The sequence below is a fragment of the Astatotilapia calliptera genome, chromosome 1, assembly GCF_900246225.1.
Source record: "Astatotilapia calliptera chromosome 1, fAstCal1.2, whole genome shotgun sequence".
Lineage (NCBI taxonomy): Eukaryota > Metazoa > Chordata > Actinopteri > Cichliformes > Cichlidae > Astatotilapia > Astatotilapia calliptera.
Window position 1 is genome coordinate 21,058,979 of NC_039302.1, and position 17,874 is coordinate 21,076,852.

Consider the following 17,874-nt stretch of genomic DNA (forward strand, 5'->3'; position numbering starts at 1 on the left):
GCAGCGGAGCGGCACTCGGTGAAATGTGGCGGATGGCGGGGGATCAGAGGCGTCGCACAGCAGCTCTCGATTTATTAGGTTAAAAGTGTTCCATCGCTGTAGACAAGGAGCTATTCATATATTGAATGACTAGGCTGGATCAGCTGTCTGACCTGCTTCTGTCAGTTTAATGGGTACGATGTTCATTACTGCTCTGTTTCACTGAGAGCCGCAGAGCGCCGCTCCTCAGTCCCAGTGTGTCCTCGTTTCTCAGAGCCAGTTACAGGTTAAACTCCCACTGAGATATAATTACACAGTCACGCTTTTAATTAAACATTTAACAGAACGTTCTCATATTTTACAGTTAATTCCTATCAAATTCGTCAAAATCCCTGCCCCATAAAAGCCCGGCTATAATGATATAGACTGTCATCAGTCAGGGGTGAAGAGCAGAAGGTCTGAACCCCCCCAAAGAATTCAGATAAAAAGAAATCCTCGGCTTGTCCGTACTGCAAACAGAGTTCTGCAGTGAAAACTCTCACAGCAATCGAAGGCACCCGCACACCAGTTCCGAGGGTTACAGCCGCAGCCTCTTAATGTCCTCGCTTCGGAAGTCGATGCGGAGCGCCAGGACCTGACGCACCTCTGCCGGCGTCAGTCGCCACGTCAGGGGACCTGAATTAGTGCCCCAGTAATCCAAGATCTCAGTTACCTGCAGAAGAAATCGGTAAAGTAATAGTAACTTCAGTTATTTTTGGTGTTTTCTCCAGCTCACAACAGTATGACAGAAAGCACGAGTGGTCCACACTCTGTGGAAACCACATGAGCCCATTGTTCTTGTCATTTCTAAACATGCTATGAGACAAAAAGAATAAAAGAAATCCCAGTTAACAATGTGATACTGACTGGCGACTTCTTTGGGGAAAGGAATACCAAAAATTGACTTATACAGGGGAAAGAACTCCTGCATTTAAGCCAGCAGGCCACATTTCATTGCTGTATCAGGTAGGCTAAAGCCAGGTTAATGAAAGCAACTCGTAGCTAATGGTGTCCTGCTCAGGGTGTACCCCGCCTCTCACCCTATGACAGCTGGGATAGGCTCTAGCCCCCCTGCGACCTTAAATTGGATAAGCGGAAGAGAATGGATGGATAGCAGCTAAAGCTGTCACATAGATATTTCCCAATAGCAAAAACATTGTTAGTTACAATCCATCACTGGTGCTAAGCCCCCATAAATGGTGTGTGTGTTTCTAAAACAGTCTAAATTACCCGCTCAAGGTTGAGAATGGTGGCCATCTGTGTGAGGCGAGCGAACTTGTCTCTGATGGTCCAAGTTGTCACGGTTGTGAGGTACGCCACGAGAGACCGGAGCTCTTTATCAAACTGGAGCCCCCCGAGCTACAACAGAAAAGTCAAAAATAACATCTGTGGGTGCGTTTTACGTACATGGCAACTTTCTTTTTTAGGACTATATGTTCTACATTGTGTCATAATTTATTTAGAGGTTATGTAAAAACATGCTGCACAAAAATAGGAAGAAGCTGCCGTGCCAGAAGGAAGCACCCTCTGCTACAGGCCTTTCTGAACTCATTAATAAATTATTGGAGGCCTTTCTTCACGGGAGTGTCAGTGACGTGACGCACAAGCAGCTCGCTGCCACCCAGTGGCCAAGCTAAGCGCCTCACCCTGCTGAACGAGCATTTGAGGACCGTCTTCTCCATTTCAATAGCTATCAGACTGGTCATCAGGCTGGTCAGCGTGTCGTAGATGACCGGGGAGAGGGCCATCTGGCGGGGAGTTCAGATCAGAAGACGAGAAGAGAAGTTTACTAAACAGTGAGGAAGAGTATCTTTAGCCGGTAAACACAAAGTCAAATCTTAAAAGACACCTTAAACTCTGTCATCAGCTGCTCCAAGTTGACGATGAGCTGCTGCACCCAGGGGTCATTAGCTTCATAGTCATTAAACTCCTCCTGTGAGGGATGCAGACAGTTGCAGCAAGACGTTCTGTAACCTCTGATTTATTCGTGTGCAGAAAGGTGAAAGCGTTACCTCCTCTATGTTATGTGAGATGGACAGGAAGCTGCTGATCCAGGGTTTGACCTGAGGCTTTATGGCTGTTGTGTTTAGCTCCGTCAGACCCTCCTGTGAAAGAAAACCAAAGACAAATACCTGACCTTAAAAAATAAATAAATAAATTCTTAGTTCTTTCCATTTCTCTTTATTCTGGAAGCACACGGGTTGTGGGTTTGTCATGTTTTCACGGGATACTGGGATACCCCGGGAGCACGAGGTCTGTTATTTTAGTAACTGACTGGGTGCTCTATGCTGTTCCAGTCTTTGCCTTCTCCAGCGCCAACACGAAGCAAAAACTTGTTTCTGGGATGCATTTTCTGGAATCATAAGCACCGTGTGGAGCAGGTGCAATCTGCTTCATTGGAGCCGGATGTCAGGCAGCCACGCCCGGAGTATCCCCGGGGTTGCACAACAACGACACGCACCTCCTCGAAAACAGGGCTTTATTAAAAGATCTCATTAAAGCTGCGCTTCTAGATCTCCTGTGACTTGTTAAATAAATAAGAGCTCTCCCTCCACGGCGCTCTCTGGTCTAACAACAGTTCTCCATCCTGAGGCTCCCACTCCAATTAAGAAAATATACAAGTCTGTGCAGACAAGCATGTGGTGTGTGTGTGTGTCTGCGTGCACGTCCAACCTGTAATAGATCTTTGAACTTTGTGGACGTGCTGACAAGGTCGGACAAACAGCTCTCAATCTTGGCTTGCTCTCCAGAGCCGACCCCCTGACTGAACAACTTGGAGCAGTCGTTCTGACCGGAAAGAAAATTGACATTTTTTTTTTATTTCTGGGGAGAAAAATAAAAATAACGCGATGAACAGGAGAAAGGAAGAGCTGTGGCACAAACTCACCTCCAGGTTCCTCTTTAAAGTTGTGATGTTCTCACTGCACACCTCGACGTTATTCAGGGTCACCTGAGTGGGGGACGAGTGCAAATGAAGGATTCTTACAGCCAGCGTGACTCAGTCCTGCTTTAAAAACTATAATCTGCTGGAGATGAGGTATTTTGACATCTCCTGCCTCAGCTGGTAGTTATAAGCCTTTAAGTGTTTCTTAATTTCAATTTATAATGATATTAAAAAGGTTTTTGAAGTCGCTCTTGTTTTAACAAAGAGCCATTTTAAAAATTAAAGCGCTACTCACTTAGCTCATTCATTCGATTCCTCCTTTAAATTACTGCTGAGCTCTTTTTTAAAGGGCTTATACAGCAGATGTGAGCGATTCATTTATCTTACAGTCTGACAAAGACTTCTAAGGAACTGCTCTACGAGTGAGGCAAGTATTTCTGTGTCGAGCGGTCTCACCAGGAACGCAGCCTTGGCGTCTTCGGTGCTCTCGATGCCCAGCGTGTTGAACTTGCCCTGCTGTAAGCTGCTCTGCATCAGACTGACCGCGCTGCTGACACCACGCTGGATGTCCTGCAGTGTTGTAGCCGGGAAGCCCTGCCGCAGCTTGTTATACAACACCTCCCTGACGGGTGAGAAGAGGCAGATGAGGCAGGAAAGGGGCACGTGTCAATGTAATAAATGTGTAAAACCAAACAAAACCAGGATTTTAAAGAGGTAGAAAATGAGCGAGCGACCTGAAGTCAGACTCCAGCACGGAGTTGGCGTGGTTGATCATCGCACAGAGGCAGTCGATGCTGGAACTCGATAAAGCTCTGCTGATGCACTTTTTCACAATGTAGAAACAGTCGTCCACCATGCTGCTGGTCAGCTGTCCCTTTTCGTATGTGTCCATAGCAACAGCCTGGGGGAGGAGAGGAGTTAATAACATGGTAACGAATAAATAAAAAACGTGAAGTTACTTTATACTACAGTAATAAGGTAACACATAAACAGTAAAATGATAGAAAGTTACTCTTTTTTTCACTGTATAATATGCAAACGGTTTTTGTTTCGAATGTGTGCACAGATTTATGCACAATGTGTGCATAAGTAATAAAAACAGGAGGTTTTTAGGGAATTAACAAAAACTTTATAATTACAGGACAGTCTGGGCGATGAGCTACCAGAATTTTCTTATAAATGTAGACACAAAGAGTGGTGCTGACAGATTTCTTTTATTTACTCAAACGCATTAAAAAAAAAAAAAAGGTAGAAAAATTAGATCTAAAGATGAAATGGCATTTTTTCTAATATTACATTTTTGTATTTATATTGAGATATCTTAGGTATTTAATGTGTAGTTAACACATTTTTATAGTGACAAAAGGGGTATTTTTACTTGTCCGGCCCATCTAAGATCAAAGTGTATGTTGCCTCTGATGTAAAATGAGCAACTTGACTTTATCATACAGTAGCACAAGCAGTGACAAGGTACTGCTGTCGTTACCGTTGCTCTTCTACAAGTTTGGGCTAAAGAGAAACTTTAAACTGTTCCAGAAACATGAGAAATATTTTATTTATAAGTCAGACATCCTGTTTGATACTCGGGTGTTAAAGAGTCAAGTTTTTGGATGCATGTTTGGAGTATATTCAGATCTTGTCTACAAATATTACATTTTGTTTTTAAAAATGTCACTATAGCCATTTCATTGCCAGACCTGCGAGTCATCAAACACATGTAAAATTACTGTCACATTCAGGACACGACTGAATGAGAATCAGTCTGTCTGTCTATTTATAATTAGCATATGCTGAAATGTCCTCATTTTTCTATGTAAGGCACAGATCTTCTGCACGGCCAGGGTGGACAACCAGGGGATGAATGTGGAGTAAAACTACGTTAAATTAATGCACATAACTGTTTCAGGAAAAGTAAACAAACAGGAAATTGCTGATCTATCCGGCTGACCTGTCTTGTCTTGTATTACACGAGCACCGCCGAGCCTTTTTTTCATCACTAATCATAAATGAGAAACAGTTGATGTGTGAAGTTTTTGGGCATTCTAAAGTGCAGGGAAAAGGTTAAGAAACCCTGATGAAGGAAATATGTATGCTCTGAACTGTTCCACTAGGGAAAGCTGTAAACCTTTTTCAAGAGAGAAGCAAAGCATTTGCTCAGGAGTGACGATAGCTTAAAACCCCCAACAAAAACACAAACTCCAAGAAGCAGATGGTGTTAAATTTTTAAATAAAATGTTTAAATTTAAAATGTCCACTGCTTTAAAAAAATACAACCTTTTGAAATTGAATAAATCTTTTTGACACAGCCTGTATTTATTGCCAATTAACCTTTGGCAATACCTTCACAGCCCACCAGGGGGCTGCAGGCCACACTTTGGGACTCATCTGCTCTCTGGTAATCTAAGCAATTTTTAATGTTTGCAGTGAAATCACAGGTAAATTCAAGTAAGAAAATGCTGATGAATTTGCACATAAAACCAGCCAGCTGCCTTTTTTAAAAATTTTTTTTTAAATCCCTCATATTCTCTTTCCCTTTCTAAAACAGATGTGTACATTACCCATAATGCAACATGACCGCCACAGTTTGGTCTGTCATCTGAGTGCATTATACTATCAGCAGCTAATGTAGCCTGAAGCAGAGGGTGACCTGCAGAATTTAAGCTTTTTTTTTATTAACCTCAGACTCGACATGTACAGCTCCCTGCACATCCACAGAAATGTTACACAACCTTTTCACGTTTGTGTCAGTGCAGCGGACACATAAACAGTCTTCGATGAGTGAACTGAGTCTTTGAAGTACAGAAATAACACTGCACTCAGCTGACCTTGTTGACAGACTCTCTCATGTAGTACTCTTCCATGGGAATGTAATAACCAATCAGCTCCTGCATCGTTGTGCTCAGCAGGCAGTGTTTCAGCAGCTTCTCCACGTTCTGCTGATGCTCTGTGTGTTTAAACACGGAGGGGAAAACACACATTTTCAACTGCACACTTCTTTACATTCACATTTGAATTAAAAAAAGAAAAGAAAAAGAAAATCACACATGAAGCTACCCTGCGTGATGCTCTGAGCGTCCCCAACTTCAAAGTCGGCCATCACGCGGCGACGTAGAAAGCGCAGGTAGAGCTCCGCCCTCGCGTTCATCAGAGTGACTTCTGCCAGGACGGGATCCAGCTCCCTGTTTGCGGACGAAGAGGTATAAACAAAAATATAAACCCTCAAACATGTAGGAAATGCAGCATCCCGCTTAGACAAACACACGCACCTTGGCTCGATCCTCTCCCCTGGAACACTCTTCATCATGCTGCTTTGGACGACCTGAAACTAAAGAGCAGATTCAAGGTCACAGCCGGGTCAGGGACGCAGTGAAAGCAACCATGTGACGCAGCGCCGGCGTCTCACACACACCTTGGTGTGGTATCCTCTCTGCTGGATGAAGCTGTCAACTATTTTCTGGGCCTGGCGATCACATTCCTGCTGCAGGTGAGTGATGAGCGTGTACAAATGGCCTGGACCGTAGTACGTCTCTACGATTGGCTGATGGGTCTCCACAACGCGAGCGATACCTGTGAACGCAAACCAGCACACGGGTGGAGAGAGCATGCAAAGGGGAATTCAGGCAGACACGCACAGTCTGTGTTTTCTCACCTTCCAGCAGCAGCGTTAGCGTGTCTGCAAATATCAGCAGAGCTCTCTTCTCACCCAGATCTGCTCCAGTCGCTAGCAGCAGGTTCTCCTCAGCTTTGGAGGCAAGCTGTGTGAGAGTGTGTGAATCAAAATGACATATTGTAGCAGACTAAAATACATGACTCAAATCAGGATAAACTGAAATTACAAGTGTGATGAAATGCATAAATAGGAGACAAAAAGAAAATATGCACCTCGACTAAGGCCACTATTACAGCCACAACTGCCCTCATGTCACTCAAACTAAGCTGCTATGTTAAAAATATGAATCTTTATGTACAAAAACCTAATAAACAGATAAGCATCCCCGCATTTAGAATCAATGTGTGACTACTTGTGCCTTTTTAAACCATACTGTTTCCTTCCTTTGTGGTTGAAAATCACTGTCATAGAGCGACCAAGGGCTGGCACGGCAAGCCAGCATGCAGGAGGTGAGGTTAGTTTCCATATCTGTGAGTCCGCTGAGGTCTACTTGGGTCTGCGTGACGTACCTGCCCTTTTTTTTCTCTTTTTTTTTAAATAATGGCATCCATGTGGACTACACTACAACAACACCAATTACACATGTGTTACATTACAATGACTGTACGTCTGTAGTCTCTGCAGCTGTCTGTGTTCACAACAAAGTAAAACCCCCACCGGTGAACCCATTCTGGTTTGCTGGCAGGTGACCTTCATCAGTAAACCAGACAACTTTTAACTGATCACTGGTGAAGAACCCAACCCCAAACCTATCCTTTGATGAAAAGCAAAACATTTAAGGAAAAATAGAAAAGAAATTTATGATGCATAAATAACACACAATAGCATAAGTCTACAGTTAGGGTCACCACCTATGATGAGTTATGCTTAATTTTGTGCTACCGCTGTCTGTGTATTTGCTTATGGAGAGCCTTGCAGACAGGCGTTTTCAACCACTGGTTGTAAAGCGGGCTGGAACACTGAAGGGAGCAGCAGTGAAAATCACCGGGAACGAGAACAGCGAGAAACAAACACCAAAGATTAAAAAATACAGCATGAAAAGCACAAACAGCGGCTGCAGTGACACTTTTCTCTGTTTTTAACTCTCGGTTTCACTTCAGCTCTTTGAACGTTATAACTTTACTTGTCTCCTTGGCTGGCTGACAGATGAAGAGTGGTCCATTGACGGGCTGTTCCACATACTTTGGACACTCTCTCATGGACTGCCAATGTGCTATCACCGCTGAATTGTAATGTCCCCATTAAGCCAAATCTGGATCCACATCCCCCCTTAATTTTCATCCACACACACGGAACCAGCCAGCATGCACGGATCTCTCTTTATGTTTAAGTGGTTTGTGATTAATGAGATTCAGCTTTCTTTAAGTTAAAGCAGCAAATATAAAGGACTTGTTTTCATTACTGACCTGACTGCAGAGATACTGGCCAAATCGAGCGAGGCCTTGCTGGTGGAGGCCAAGAAGAGGGAAGATCTTGAAAAACCTTTCCACCTGTGCCAGGTCGACTGCTGCTACGGCTTCATCAAGCTTCTCTGCAACAATGACCTTTAGTTTCTGCTCTGCTTCCTGCAGTAGGACCAGACTGGCGTCCACAGCGCTGCCTGTGCAGACGTGATGAAATGGTAGTGTTAGTGTATCTTTGTGGCACTTACCCAAACCTTAATGTAACGACTTTAACTGCTATATGGAGCTTTATTTTTCAAATCAACTGTAACTGCATTTTCCATTTGCTTAATTAACCCTAAGCCTGCAGTTTAAGATTGCATGCTGATGTAGAACAAGAGGCTCCATACTTTCTTCTCCCTGCCTGCTCAGCTCGATAACAGACTGGTCCAGAGACAGGTATCGATGGATGTGAGCAGCAGCCTGTTCGTAATCTTCATTACGCAGAGCTGTCTGCACCCCGTCTGTGCAGAATTTCAGGTCGAGGATATCATCGGCACGCTGGATGACGTTATATAGCCGCGTCTGAGGGAAATCAAATGAGATACATGTTCAGAAATCAAAGCTGTTTTGACCCAGAAAGAGTCACGCCTAGAAAATGAACCTGGTATCAAAATGATGGCCTAAAAGGAGACCTTTCACATGCTAACATCTTTTATTGATGTTCAAAGATGGTTGTAAATTTCATGAAGCCATCTCCTGTCCTTATAAAGTTACAAGGTCTCCAAAATCCTGTAACAAGTACGGTAAAAAAATACTATGTTTTGCATACTTCAAAGGTACAAGTTTGTTGGTTTTAAATTTGCAAGTTATAGTGCCAAAAAGCAAAAAAAAAAAAAAAAGAGCAAAACAAAAACTGCTGATTTTGAGCGGGTCTGATGGAGGTGCTTTAAAATGTATGCATGCTCACCTTTGCCAGGTCTAGTTGTCGTACTTTACGGCTGACGTTTTCAGCCAGGCTGCAGGTAAAAGTGATCATGCCCGACAGCTGGCTGGCATCTCCTCCAATCAGCTGGAGGTTGGGTCTGCAGAGCAAAGAGAGAAAGCATTTTTTTTCTCAGTACAACACATCACAGATTAGCATTTAAATACTTTAGACCAGCAGCTGATTTTGTGTGTACCCCATCCTGTGTAGTGCCAGCATTTTAGTGTGAATGACCCCCTCCTGCCCTACCAGTCTGTCCAGCTCTGTTTCCACCTCTTTCTGCAATAAAAACAAAACAAAGACCAGTTTTTTACTTTATAGAGTTCCCACAACTCACATTACTTTATCCACACTTCATTAGGTACAACTGCTCATTTATCCAAATATTTAATCAGGCAATCACATTCAGTTCATCTAGCCATGTAGATGTAACTAAGACAGCCTACTTAAGTTCAAATGACTATCAGAATGGGGACAAAAGGTGAATTAAGTTATTTTCAGCATGGGATGGTTGTTGGTGTCAGACAGGTATGAGTATTACAGAAACTACAGATCCACTGAGATTTTTCCACATAACCATCTCTAAAGTTTACAGAGATTGGTTTGAAGAACAGGAAATATCCAGTGAGCAGCAGATCTCTGGGAGAAAATACCTTGCCGATTCCAGAGGTCAAAGGAGAATGGGCTTCAAGCTGATGGGAAGGCAACAGTAATTGAAATAATCATTTGAAGAAGAACCTACAACAGCAGTCCTGTCAGCATCACCAAAACTGGAGCACAGAACACTGGAACAACGCTGCCTCGTCTGATGAGTCTCAGTTTCTGCCCCAACATTCAGACAATACACTGTAAATTCAGGTCTACTTAAGGGTAAATTCGTCCATCTCTGTCATCATATACCATGACTGATGAGACAAACATCTTGCATATTCACATTGCTGATTGGCTGTATTTGACTTAAGGACATGTGTTTCTCGAAAGTCTGGTTTTTATCTGATGGGTGCGAAAAACGCAGGATGCTGGAGTAGGTATCGATCCAATATCAATATTAGTTTTGGAATCGACACTAGATATTTGGATCGATCTGCCCACCTCTAAAAGGCAGTAAAGGAGTTATGTATGTAAGTAGGAGCTTGTTGAATATAAACACATTAAAACTTAATGAAAAAACGAAGCGACAACAAATACTGGGAAACAACTGATAGCAGGAAGAAGGCGATCCATGGTGATTTAACAGGAAAAACAATAAATATGAAGTGACACGGTGCATGACTGCATTCCTACTGATGACAGTAAACTATTATTAAAGCTTGCTGTTTTTGTGAATATCTATTAAAGCAGACATCCTTCTCAGCAGCGGTTTGAGGAGGAGCGCCTGTTAAGTTTACGTGGATGACGACAGCACCTGTATGTCGCAAACAAACCACCGTCAGCGGCCATTGGTACGAACCTCCTCCTCGCAGAGCTGCTGGTAAATTTTCTCCAGGTCCTCCAGCTCCGTCAGGGCGGAGATGGTGTCCATACTCACAGAGGACAGAGAGCTGGAGTCGCATCTTCTCGCTGTTATGGGTCCACCGTCAGCCATCTTCCGCCACCGGAACAGGACACAGAAGCCAACGTCATCATTTTTGTTACTATTCCCCGTGATTAGTCTGCCAGGCAGCGTTTCGGCGCATTATTATCGGGTCTTTAGAGAAGACGAACTCGTCTTAAAATCATAACCGTGTCGACAACGTTATATTTAACCAAGTATAATATAAATATATAAATTTTATTACATATTAAAGTCTGTTAGTGGTGAGGATAGGTCAGCATTTTTACACAAGTGCCTGACAACTGTTACTCGGGGAGAAACTTTTCACGTACCACCACGCATGCTCACAAACCCACAGCACCGAAACTGGTCCCCTAGAGGGCGCTACTGCGACACTTCTCAGTGAACGGAGAGACCGTATGGGGCTAAAACTACGGAAGGAAATTGGTGTATAAAGGTTTACAGACGCATATGAGATGATGTACAAGCATAAACCAAGATTTATTTAACCAAGTACACATTTTAATAACATCTAATTATTTGCTAAAAATGTGAATGAACAAAAGCAGTTTTGTGGCTCTCAAGTTTGCTTAATGAAAAGAGAAAATTTCTGTATTAACTTGATAATAGTTTACGGTAGAGGGTTAAATGTAATGCATAGACCAGCACACGTCACCACCATTATTGTATATTGTCCTGGAAAGCCATTGGCAGATCATCCCCACCTACTATGGTATTAAAAACATATTTTTATGTCTGAGCTATATGATATTCTTGGTATCTTTAAAGGGAAAAGTTAACTGAAAGTTGCTTTTTGTGGCTTTGCAAGGTGAGATGGGGTCCTGGATTAAATACCAGGATGAAGCCGTAACAAAAGAAACCCAAACAAACCACTGCACACCTATTGTTTTCAAATTTTCATATTTTACTAAAACAAATTCAGAGCATTTTGTGTTTTAAGCAATGCTGGCTGCATTCATCAAAGTTAAAATCAAGAGACTTGCTGCTCTCTGGAAAACAGCAGGAGCTCTTCTCTTTCCTGCTGGAGTTCTTCCCATTTCTTCTGTAGTTCTTCCTTTTCCTTCTGCAGCTCCTCTCGCTGTCTACTTAAGTCGTTGGCTTCCTCCTGCTGTGCTTTCCTCAGAGACTCGATTTGCTCCCTCTCTGCTGCTGCCTCTCTGGCACTAGCTGCACGCAGCTTCTCCAGCAGCTCCCTCTGATGCTCCAGAGTCCGAGCCTCCTCCTTCTGCGTTCTCCTCAGAGCTTCTATCAGCTCTCTCTCCCTCTTGAGCGTACGCTTTTCTCCTTCAGACATCTTCAATGCACCTGCAAGAGGAGAAGGACTCAGGTTTAGGCTCATTACAGCCTCCAGCACAGTGGAAACCTGGAAAACAGGACTGAAGTGTCTTTTTAAGGGCTGCTACTGATTTTTCTTAATCAGAGGGAGTTATAACAGGTATTTGGAACAGATAAACATTTAAAGTAAAGAAAAAAAGAACAAAAAATAAGTCCTCAAAATATAGATTTATATATCAAATTGTGCCATAATTTGGAGTAATGACTATGGCACTTCAGTCTTGTAAAAAGGAAATTTCTCTAAACCAAAGAGTAGGGAGTGCAGACAGAGTAGTGGCTGCATCAGCACGAGCCCATTCGGTCTGCCTGTTCTTTTCTTCCTTTCTCTTCGGTTCAGAGTGTGAGCAATGGCACATTACACTCACTCACTCACTCACTCACACTCACACACACACACACACACACACACGTATAAATACATGTATATAAATATATATAAATATTAGGGGTGCAACGATATTCATATCGATATTGAACCGTTCGATACAGTGCTTTCGGTTCGGTACGCATATGTATCGAACAATACAATTTTTTTCAATTTTTTTTTTTTTTTTTGTGTCCCGTTTGGATCTATAGCCATCAGAATTGTTGTCTTGAGGCCAAGAAAGATGACAAGAGGATTTATTTTAAGTGGATCATCATATTGGTCCATTTGATTGACCTTTATTATAATTATGAATTTATTTTATTTTCAGTTGCAAACGGGACAGACATGACTGTGGGATAGGACAGGGGGAAAGAATGAAAGAAAGAGGGGGAGAGAAAGAAAGAAAACCAAAGGGGAGAAAAAAAAAAGAACAATACAAAATTTGTAATTTATTTTATCAACTTTCCTTCTGACGATGCTGTCTGTGTTGAGCGCTCAGTGAATCTGCATTTGACTACTCCGCCTAGGCTCGAGAGTGCAGCCTAGGCGGAGTAGTCGAACGCAGATTCACTGAGCACTCAACACAGACAGGATGGTCAGAAGGAAGAGCGCAGGGCAAGCTAGCGAGACAGAAGTGGACCTCCCCACCCTCATTCAGATCTGGCGTTTGGAATTATTTTGGTTTTCATGTGACGTATGACCCTGAAGGTAAGCGAGTCATGGACTAAAGTAAAACAGTATGTTGGATGTGCCATGCAATGCTCAATTACATGGGTGGGAGCTAGTGTGTTAGCGCAGTTAGCTCGTTGACGTGTTGGCGTCTAGCCCCTCTGTATAGGGTAGCTCGTTAACGGAGATTTGCCGTGTTGTGGCGTTAAGGTTATTTCAACGAGATTAACCTGAAAGCACTAGTGGGAACACAACGAATATGACTGCACATTTACACCGACATCATCCTAGTGCAAAGACAAAAACAACAAGCATGCATGCTACAAACTTTAGCCGAGTCATTTAGACAGCTGTTAGCACAGGATTCTCCTTATGGAGACCTGATATGTTTAATATGCTGCTGAGAATATAGCCCAGAAGAAGCGGATAGTATAGCTTTTATTTTGGAAAGAGACATTTCTCTGTAATAAACTCTCTTTTCCAAAGATGAGTGATTCCTCAATCAGATACAGGGCTCGCAATATCGCTAGCCCGATGTCCCGGGGCTATCTCTGCCCTGCCTGTCGGGCTATTGTAGGAAGGAAAAATATATGCCAATGCTTTTGCATTCTTTCAGAAATGTAGCTGGGTAATTATGTCATTGGGTGAGCCACTGTCAATATGTGACATATTGAAATTGTGTTTGAATTTGCGCTTGTTTTTTTGCTTTCACTTTGCAATCGCGCGAACTGTGTATAGAGAGCGACAGCACTGATCTGTGAGTGATGATAATTTGTGCACCAATTCCTCTGACATCGTCTTATTAATTGTTAGCTTACTATGCAAACATGACAAGTGAAATCTCCCGCAGCTTAAACATGTGAGAGGTTGATCGCGCAGAGAATCGCTGAGCTTATGTGAGTGTGGCAGGATATATATTTCACTACGATGACCTGGATGACTGAGAACCTTCACAGACAGATATATATTTTAGTTCTGCTGAGCCAAATAAGACAGGTCAGGGTGAAGAAGTGACAGCCAAAGAAAAGCTTACCACAAAACGGAGAAGTTATGACAAATCAGACTATAAGGCAAAAAGAAAGTGCAGCTTTATGGTTTCATGGACAAAAGAATTTCTGTGGCTGCAATATGACGAGCTAAAAAACAACACGCACAAGGGTTAGGGTTAAATTTAAAAACTGTACTTTTGTGTTAAAATATATATTTATAATTTTAATAAATGACAAATTAAAAAGGCATGAACATTTTTTTTTGTATCGAAAAAATATCGAACCGTGACACCAAAGTATCGAACTGAACCGTGAATTTTGTGTATCGTTGCACCCCTAATAAATAAATAAATATATATATATATATATATATATATATATATATATATATATATATATATATATATATATATATATATATTTATTTATTTATTTATTTATTGTGTGTATTGTGTGTATTCATCCTCTTAATTGAGAAAATTACTTTGAACACATTTACATGGAGAAACAGGACCATGCGACCACAAGCAGGGCTGACAGAGTGAAGCATTTACAGGGAGAGATTTGTATCATAACCATTCCTGTAGACTGAGTGAAACAGCAGTGAGCTATAAAATCATACCTGGAGCCTGTCTCTGCTCTGACGTCTTGTTGTTGGCATGTGAGACCGGAGATGAGTTTAACGCCGGTAAACGCAGCCCATTGGACACCTGCTCTAACAGCAAGTTTGGGTGTCTCTTTGACATGTGTCGGTGCAGATTACTGGAGCTATTTTTCCCGCACTTCAGCTTCTTCGTGCAGATACGGCAACGAGCAGCGTTCAGGCTGTCCAAGCGCTCAAAGTGTCTCCAGATGGTACTGCGTAGTGGACGTCCTGCAGGAAGGTCGTCACTCCCCTCTGTGTGTGTTTGAGGTTCTGCTGGATTTCCGTGGGAAGCGTCTAAGATACCGTTGATAGCCACACTGTTATCGGTTTCATTCACCAGTGTTACTGTCTCAGAGTCTCTGTCCTTCGACAAGACTTCCACTGAAAAGAAAGAAAACATAGTTGTAATCACACAACTCATACCTCATGTCCTTAAATGGAACACCTGACTCCAGGTCGCCTTTAGAGAAGAAGTCACATTATAGCAGTTCACTTATTTTTCCAGATGTAGATGCACAGCTGTTTGTGTGTTATAAATTTGAGCCACTTAAGTTTGTGTGTATTGGTCACTCAGATAAAAAGGAGACCATATTATATGCATAATCAATGCCTAAATCCTTTCAAATGATTCTTTATTCTCCTTTTCATAGATACACATACATGAAAAGGTGTGACACTGGCAGCATCTGACCAATCACAAAGAGATATAAGACCACTGGGAGCATAGCGAGTGATCTTAGAAAGGAAAAATCAAACTAAACACTGGAAAACAATCCAGAACTTTAGCTACCTCCCTTGATACTGAAGAGGAAGATAAGCAAGGTGTTATCTCTTGTTTGTGTAGATGTGAAACTTTAATATGGCTGTCAAACAGCTTACCTTGAGCATCACTCTGCTCTGTCCCCCATAAGGCCTCATCGGACTCAGGGTTAGTGTTTGAGTCCTGTGAGGAGTTTAAGGGTGTTGGTGGGTACTGCTGGGTGGATAACAGCTCAGAGTACACCTTAGGATGTTTTGAGGACAAGTGTCGCCGCAGGTTGCTGACGCCACCACTTTCGACCAGCTTCTTCATGCAGATGCGACAACGAACGGCGTTCAGATTGTCCAAGCAATCAAAGTGTTTCCAGATCACGCTGCGATGTCGTGAACGTTTCACAGGGAGCTCATCACTTGTCTCCATTTGTGTTATTATTTCTGATGGACCCTCCTGTGGAAGGAGGTCATTCAAAGAAGAGCTGATTCCAGTTGTGTGTACTGCGGTGATGGTGCCACCCTCATCGTCCTCCAGTGCCACTTCCACTGAAGAAGAAAGAGGCAAAGTTACATTTAAGTGGTGAACATTCTGCTACATGATAATACTTAGTGACTGCTCAATACACATAGAATATGGTTTTCATCCTTAACTAACCCTAACCCTTTGGCGGCCTTTTTCTAAAACACTATACAGTATATCTACTTCTGTCCCCACAAAGCTGGGGTTCACTTTAGATGGTTTGACGAGCTGTACCGGAGCAGAACTGCTCTCCTTCCGCCCGATGGTGCTGGTCTTCCCCGGGGCCAGGTTTAGATCCGGGTCCGTTACTTCTCGTGGAGAGCTCGGTGGGATGCTTCACACGCAGGTGTCTCAGCATAGCAGTGGTGGAACCACAACCTTTTTTGAGCAAGTGACGAGCGCAGAGAAGACAACGGACAGACCGCGAGTCGTTGTTTTCGAAAAAACTCCAAACTACACTACTACGCGCCCGAACCATCGCGGTGGATACAGGTTGGCACTGCTGTGAATAAAGAGTCAAATGCCACGGCTCGGTACAGAACGAATAATTACTCTGCGGCTATCCGTACTATTAATGAAGTTTATTTGTTTTTGATGTGCTAGCCTAGCTGATACTACGCGCAGGCAGCATACGAAAATGTAATAGCCCTACGTCATATCCGGGGTATCAACCGTCGTCTTCCGCGGGACAACACTGGAAGCGACGTGGCGACCGGAGTCCATAGAAAGTGAATGACTTTCAGCGACTTTCAGCTACTAAAGGCGACAGAATAACCGCTGGCGACGCGAAGTGTTGCTTCCACGCGAACGACTGAAAAAAACTACCAATGAAAGCATGTCGCTACCGCTGCTGACCCGGTAGTAAATACGGAAGATGGTTACCTAGGCAGCCTCTACCGTCCACAAGCAACAGATTCATAGCGATTCGCGACAATTACAAGTAGACGTATCTTAAATGTTTACTAAACCCGACTCAAAAATTAGTTTATTTTTTAATTTTATTTAATATATTTTCTTATTATCATGATGAGGATATCTAGGAGATGCAGTGGACTTTTAAAAATCTGATTATTTAATCCGGTCGTGGAGAATAAGAGAATGCTGAAAGAATGAAAATTAAATAACCGAGTTAATAAAAACAATTAAACAAACAAACACTGAAACTAATTATTAAAAACTAAACTGCGTAGACAATAAAACGTAATGGAATCTAAATTTTACTGATAACATAAAGTTCAAAGGAAATAATACTATAAATATAAACTAGCTATCATGATAACTCTATGATGTAGCTGTTTACACGTTCACCTAACAAATAAAAGATCCCCGGTTTGATCCTGGGGGCAGACACATATCCCTTTGGAGGGCATACAATGTAAAAATTAACAAAATCAAAGCATGTGGAACTGCCCTAATGTGGTGGCCCCTTGTGAGTAAGGAATTAGCTTTATATCTCTATGACTACACAATAGGTGTGCTCGAGTATACTTGTGAAAATGAGAGCTCTTTTTTTTTTTTTTTTTTTTGCCTGTCCCGTTTGGCTCTTTTGCCATCAGAATTGTTGTCTAAAGGCAAAGAAAGATGCCCAACGGATTTACTTTACCAAATTGACCATCCCAGCCTTGCCGTAATGGTCCATTTGATTCACCTTTTATTGTTTCTTTTATTTTCACTTACTGAATACGGGACAGACTTGACTGGGGGAAAGAAGGGGAGAAAGAAAGAGGGAAAGAGAAACAGCTGAGAAGAGGGACGGGGGAGAAGGGCAAAAGACAAAAACCAACAGAACGGGCAGAGAAGAAAAAAATGCATATATCAATCACCTGGGTCACCTGCTGAGAAAGAAAAAAGAAAACAAGCAGAAGAGAACAAGAGCAACAGAACAAACAACACCACAATGATACATGGGAATACGACAGCAAATACCAAACACTAAACACCACTGTGCAGCACACAAGACCAACAGAACACAGTGTGCCCTGAGGTAGGAGCCAAAAAGGGTGCAGTTTGTGGGTGTGATCACCCGTGTGTACACCTGTGAGCATGGACGCGCTTGTTTTTTGTTTTTTAAAAGGTTCCTTCTTGTAATAATCTGCTAGAG

General features: G+C 42.5%; 2 protein-coding genes across 3 annotated transcripts; both read right to left on the reverse strand.

The window, feature by feature from the left end:
- Positions 1-285: 285 nt before the first annotated feature.
- Positions 286-10,849, reverse strand: cog4 (component of oligomeric golgi complex 4). The gene is made up of 19 exons (XM_026169294.1): positions 10,390-10,849; positions 9,136-9,218; positions 8,925-9,039; positions 8,365-8,539; positions 7,979-8,172; positions 6,552-6,657; positions 6,312-6,469; positions 6,169-6,227; positions 5,957-6,081; positions 5,728-5,846; positions 3,637-3,803; positions 3,359-3,524; positions 2,906-2,968; positions 2,692-2,805; positions 2,031-2,123; positions 1,868-1,951; positions 1,665-1,766; positions 1,249-1,377; positions 286-691 (listed from the first exon to the last, which is right to left on the reverse strand). Exons 1-19 carry the CDS (start codon positions 10,522-10,524, stop codon positions 557-559), a joined length of 2,322 nt encoding a protein of 773 aa, XP_026025079.1. The 5' UTR covers positions 10,525-10,849; the 3' UTR covers positions 286-556.
- Positions 10,850-11,020: 171 nt separating this feature from the next.
- On the reverse strand, positions 11,021-16,724 carry LOC113023295 (inner centromere protein A). 2 transcript variants are annotated; one of them, XM_026169321.1, is made up of 4 exons: positions 16,008-16,724; positions 15,380-15,799; positions 14,477-14,881; positions 11,021-11,799 (listed from the first exon to the last, which is right to left on the reverse strand). In XM_026169321.1, the coding sequence occupies exons 1-4, from the start codon at positions 16,249-16,251 to the stop codon at positions 11,465-11,467; spliced, it is 1,404 nt and encodes a 467-aa protein (XP_026025106.1). In that variant the 5' UTR covers positions 16,252-16,724; the 3' UTR covers positions 11,021-11,464. The 2 variants fall into 2 exon arrangements, with proteins under 2 accessions (XP_026025106.1, XP_026025114.1); XM_026169329.1 differs by having other exon boundaries at positions 11,022-11,799; positions 16,426-16,719.
- Between the last annotated feature and the right edge of the window lie 1,150 nt (positions 16,725-17,874).

Excerpts from the sequence above, each read along its gene's own strand:
- cog4 (XM_026169294.1), bottom strand. The coding sequence starts at position 10,524 with ATGGCTGACGGTGGACCCATAACAGCGAGAAGATGCGACTCCAGCTCT. Across the intron at positions 8,540-8,924 it reads GACAACTAGACCTGGCAAAG|ACGCGGCTATATAACGTCAT; the intron begins GTGAGCATGCAT and ends GATTTCCCTCAG. Across the intron at positions 2,124-2,691 it reads AGTTCAAAGATCTATTACAG|GAGGGTCTGACGGAGCTAAA; the intron begins GTTGGACGTGCA and ends TTTCTTTCACAG.
- LOC113023295 (XM_026169321.1), bottom strand. The coding sequence starts at position 16,251 with ATGGTTCGGGCGCGTAGTAGTGTAGTTTGGAGTTTTTTCGAAAACAAC. Across the intron at positions 15,800-16,007 it reads AGGAGAGCAGTTCTGCTCCG|TGGAAGTGGCACTGGAGGAC; the intron begins GTACAGCTCGTC and ends TTTCTTCTTCAG. Across the intron at positions 11,800-14,476 it reads AGAGCAGAGACAGGCTCCAG|GTGCATTGAAGATGTCTGAA; the intron begins GTATGATTTTAT and ends CTCCTCTTGCAG.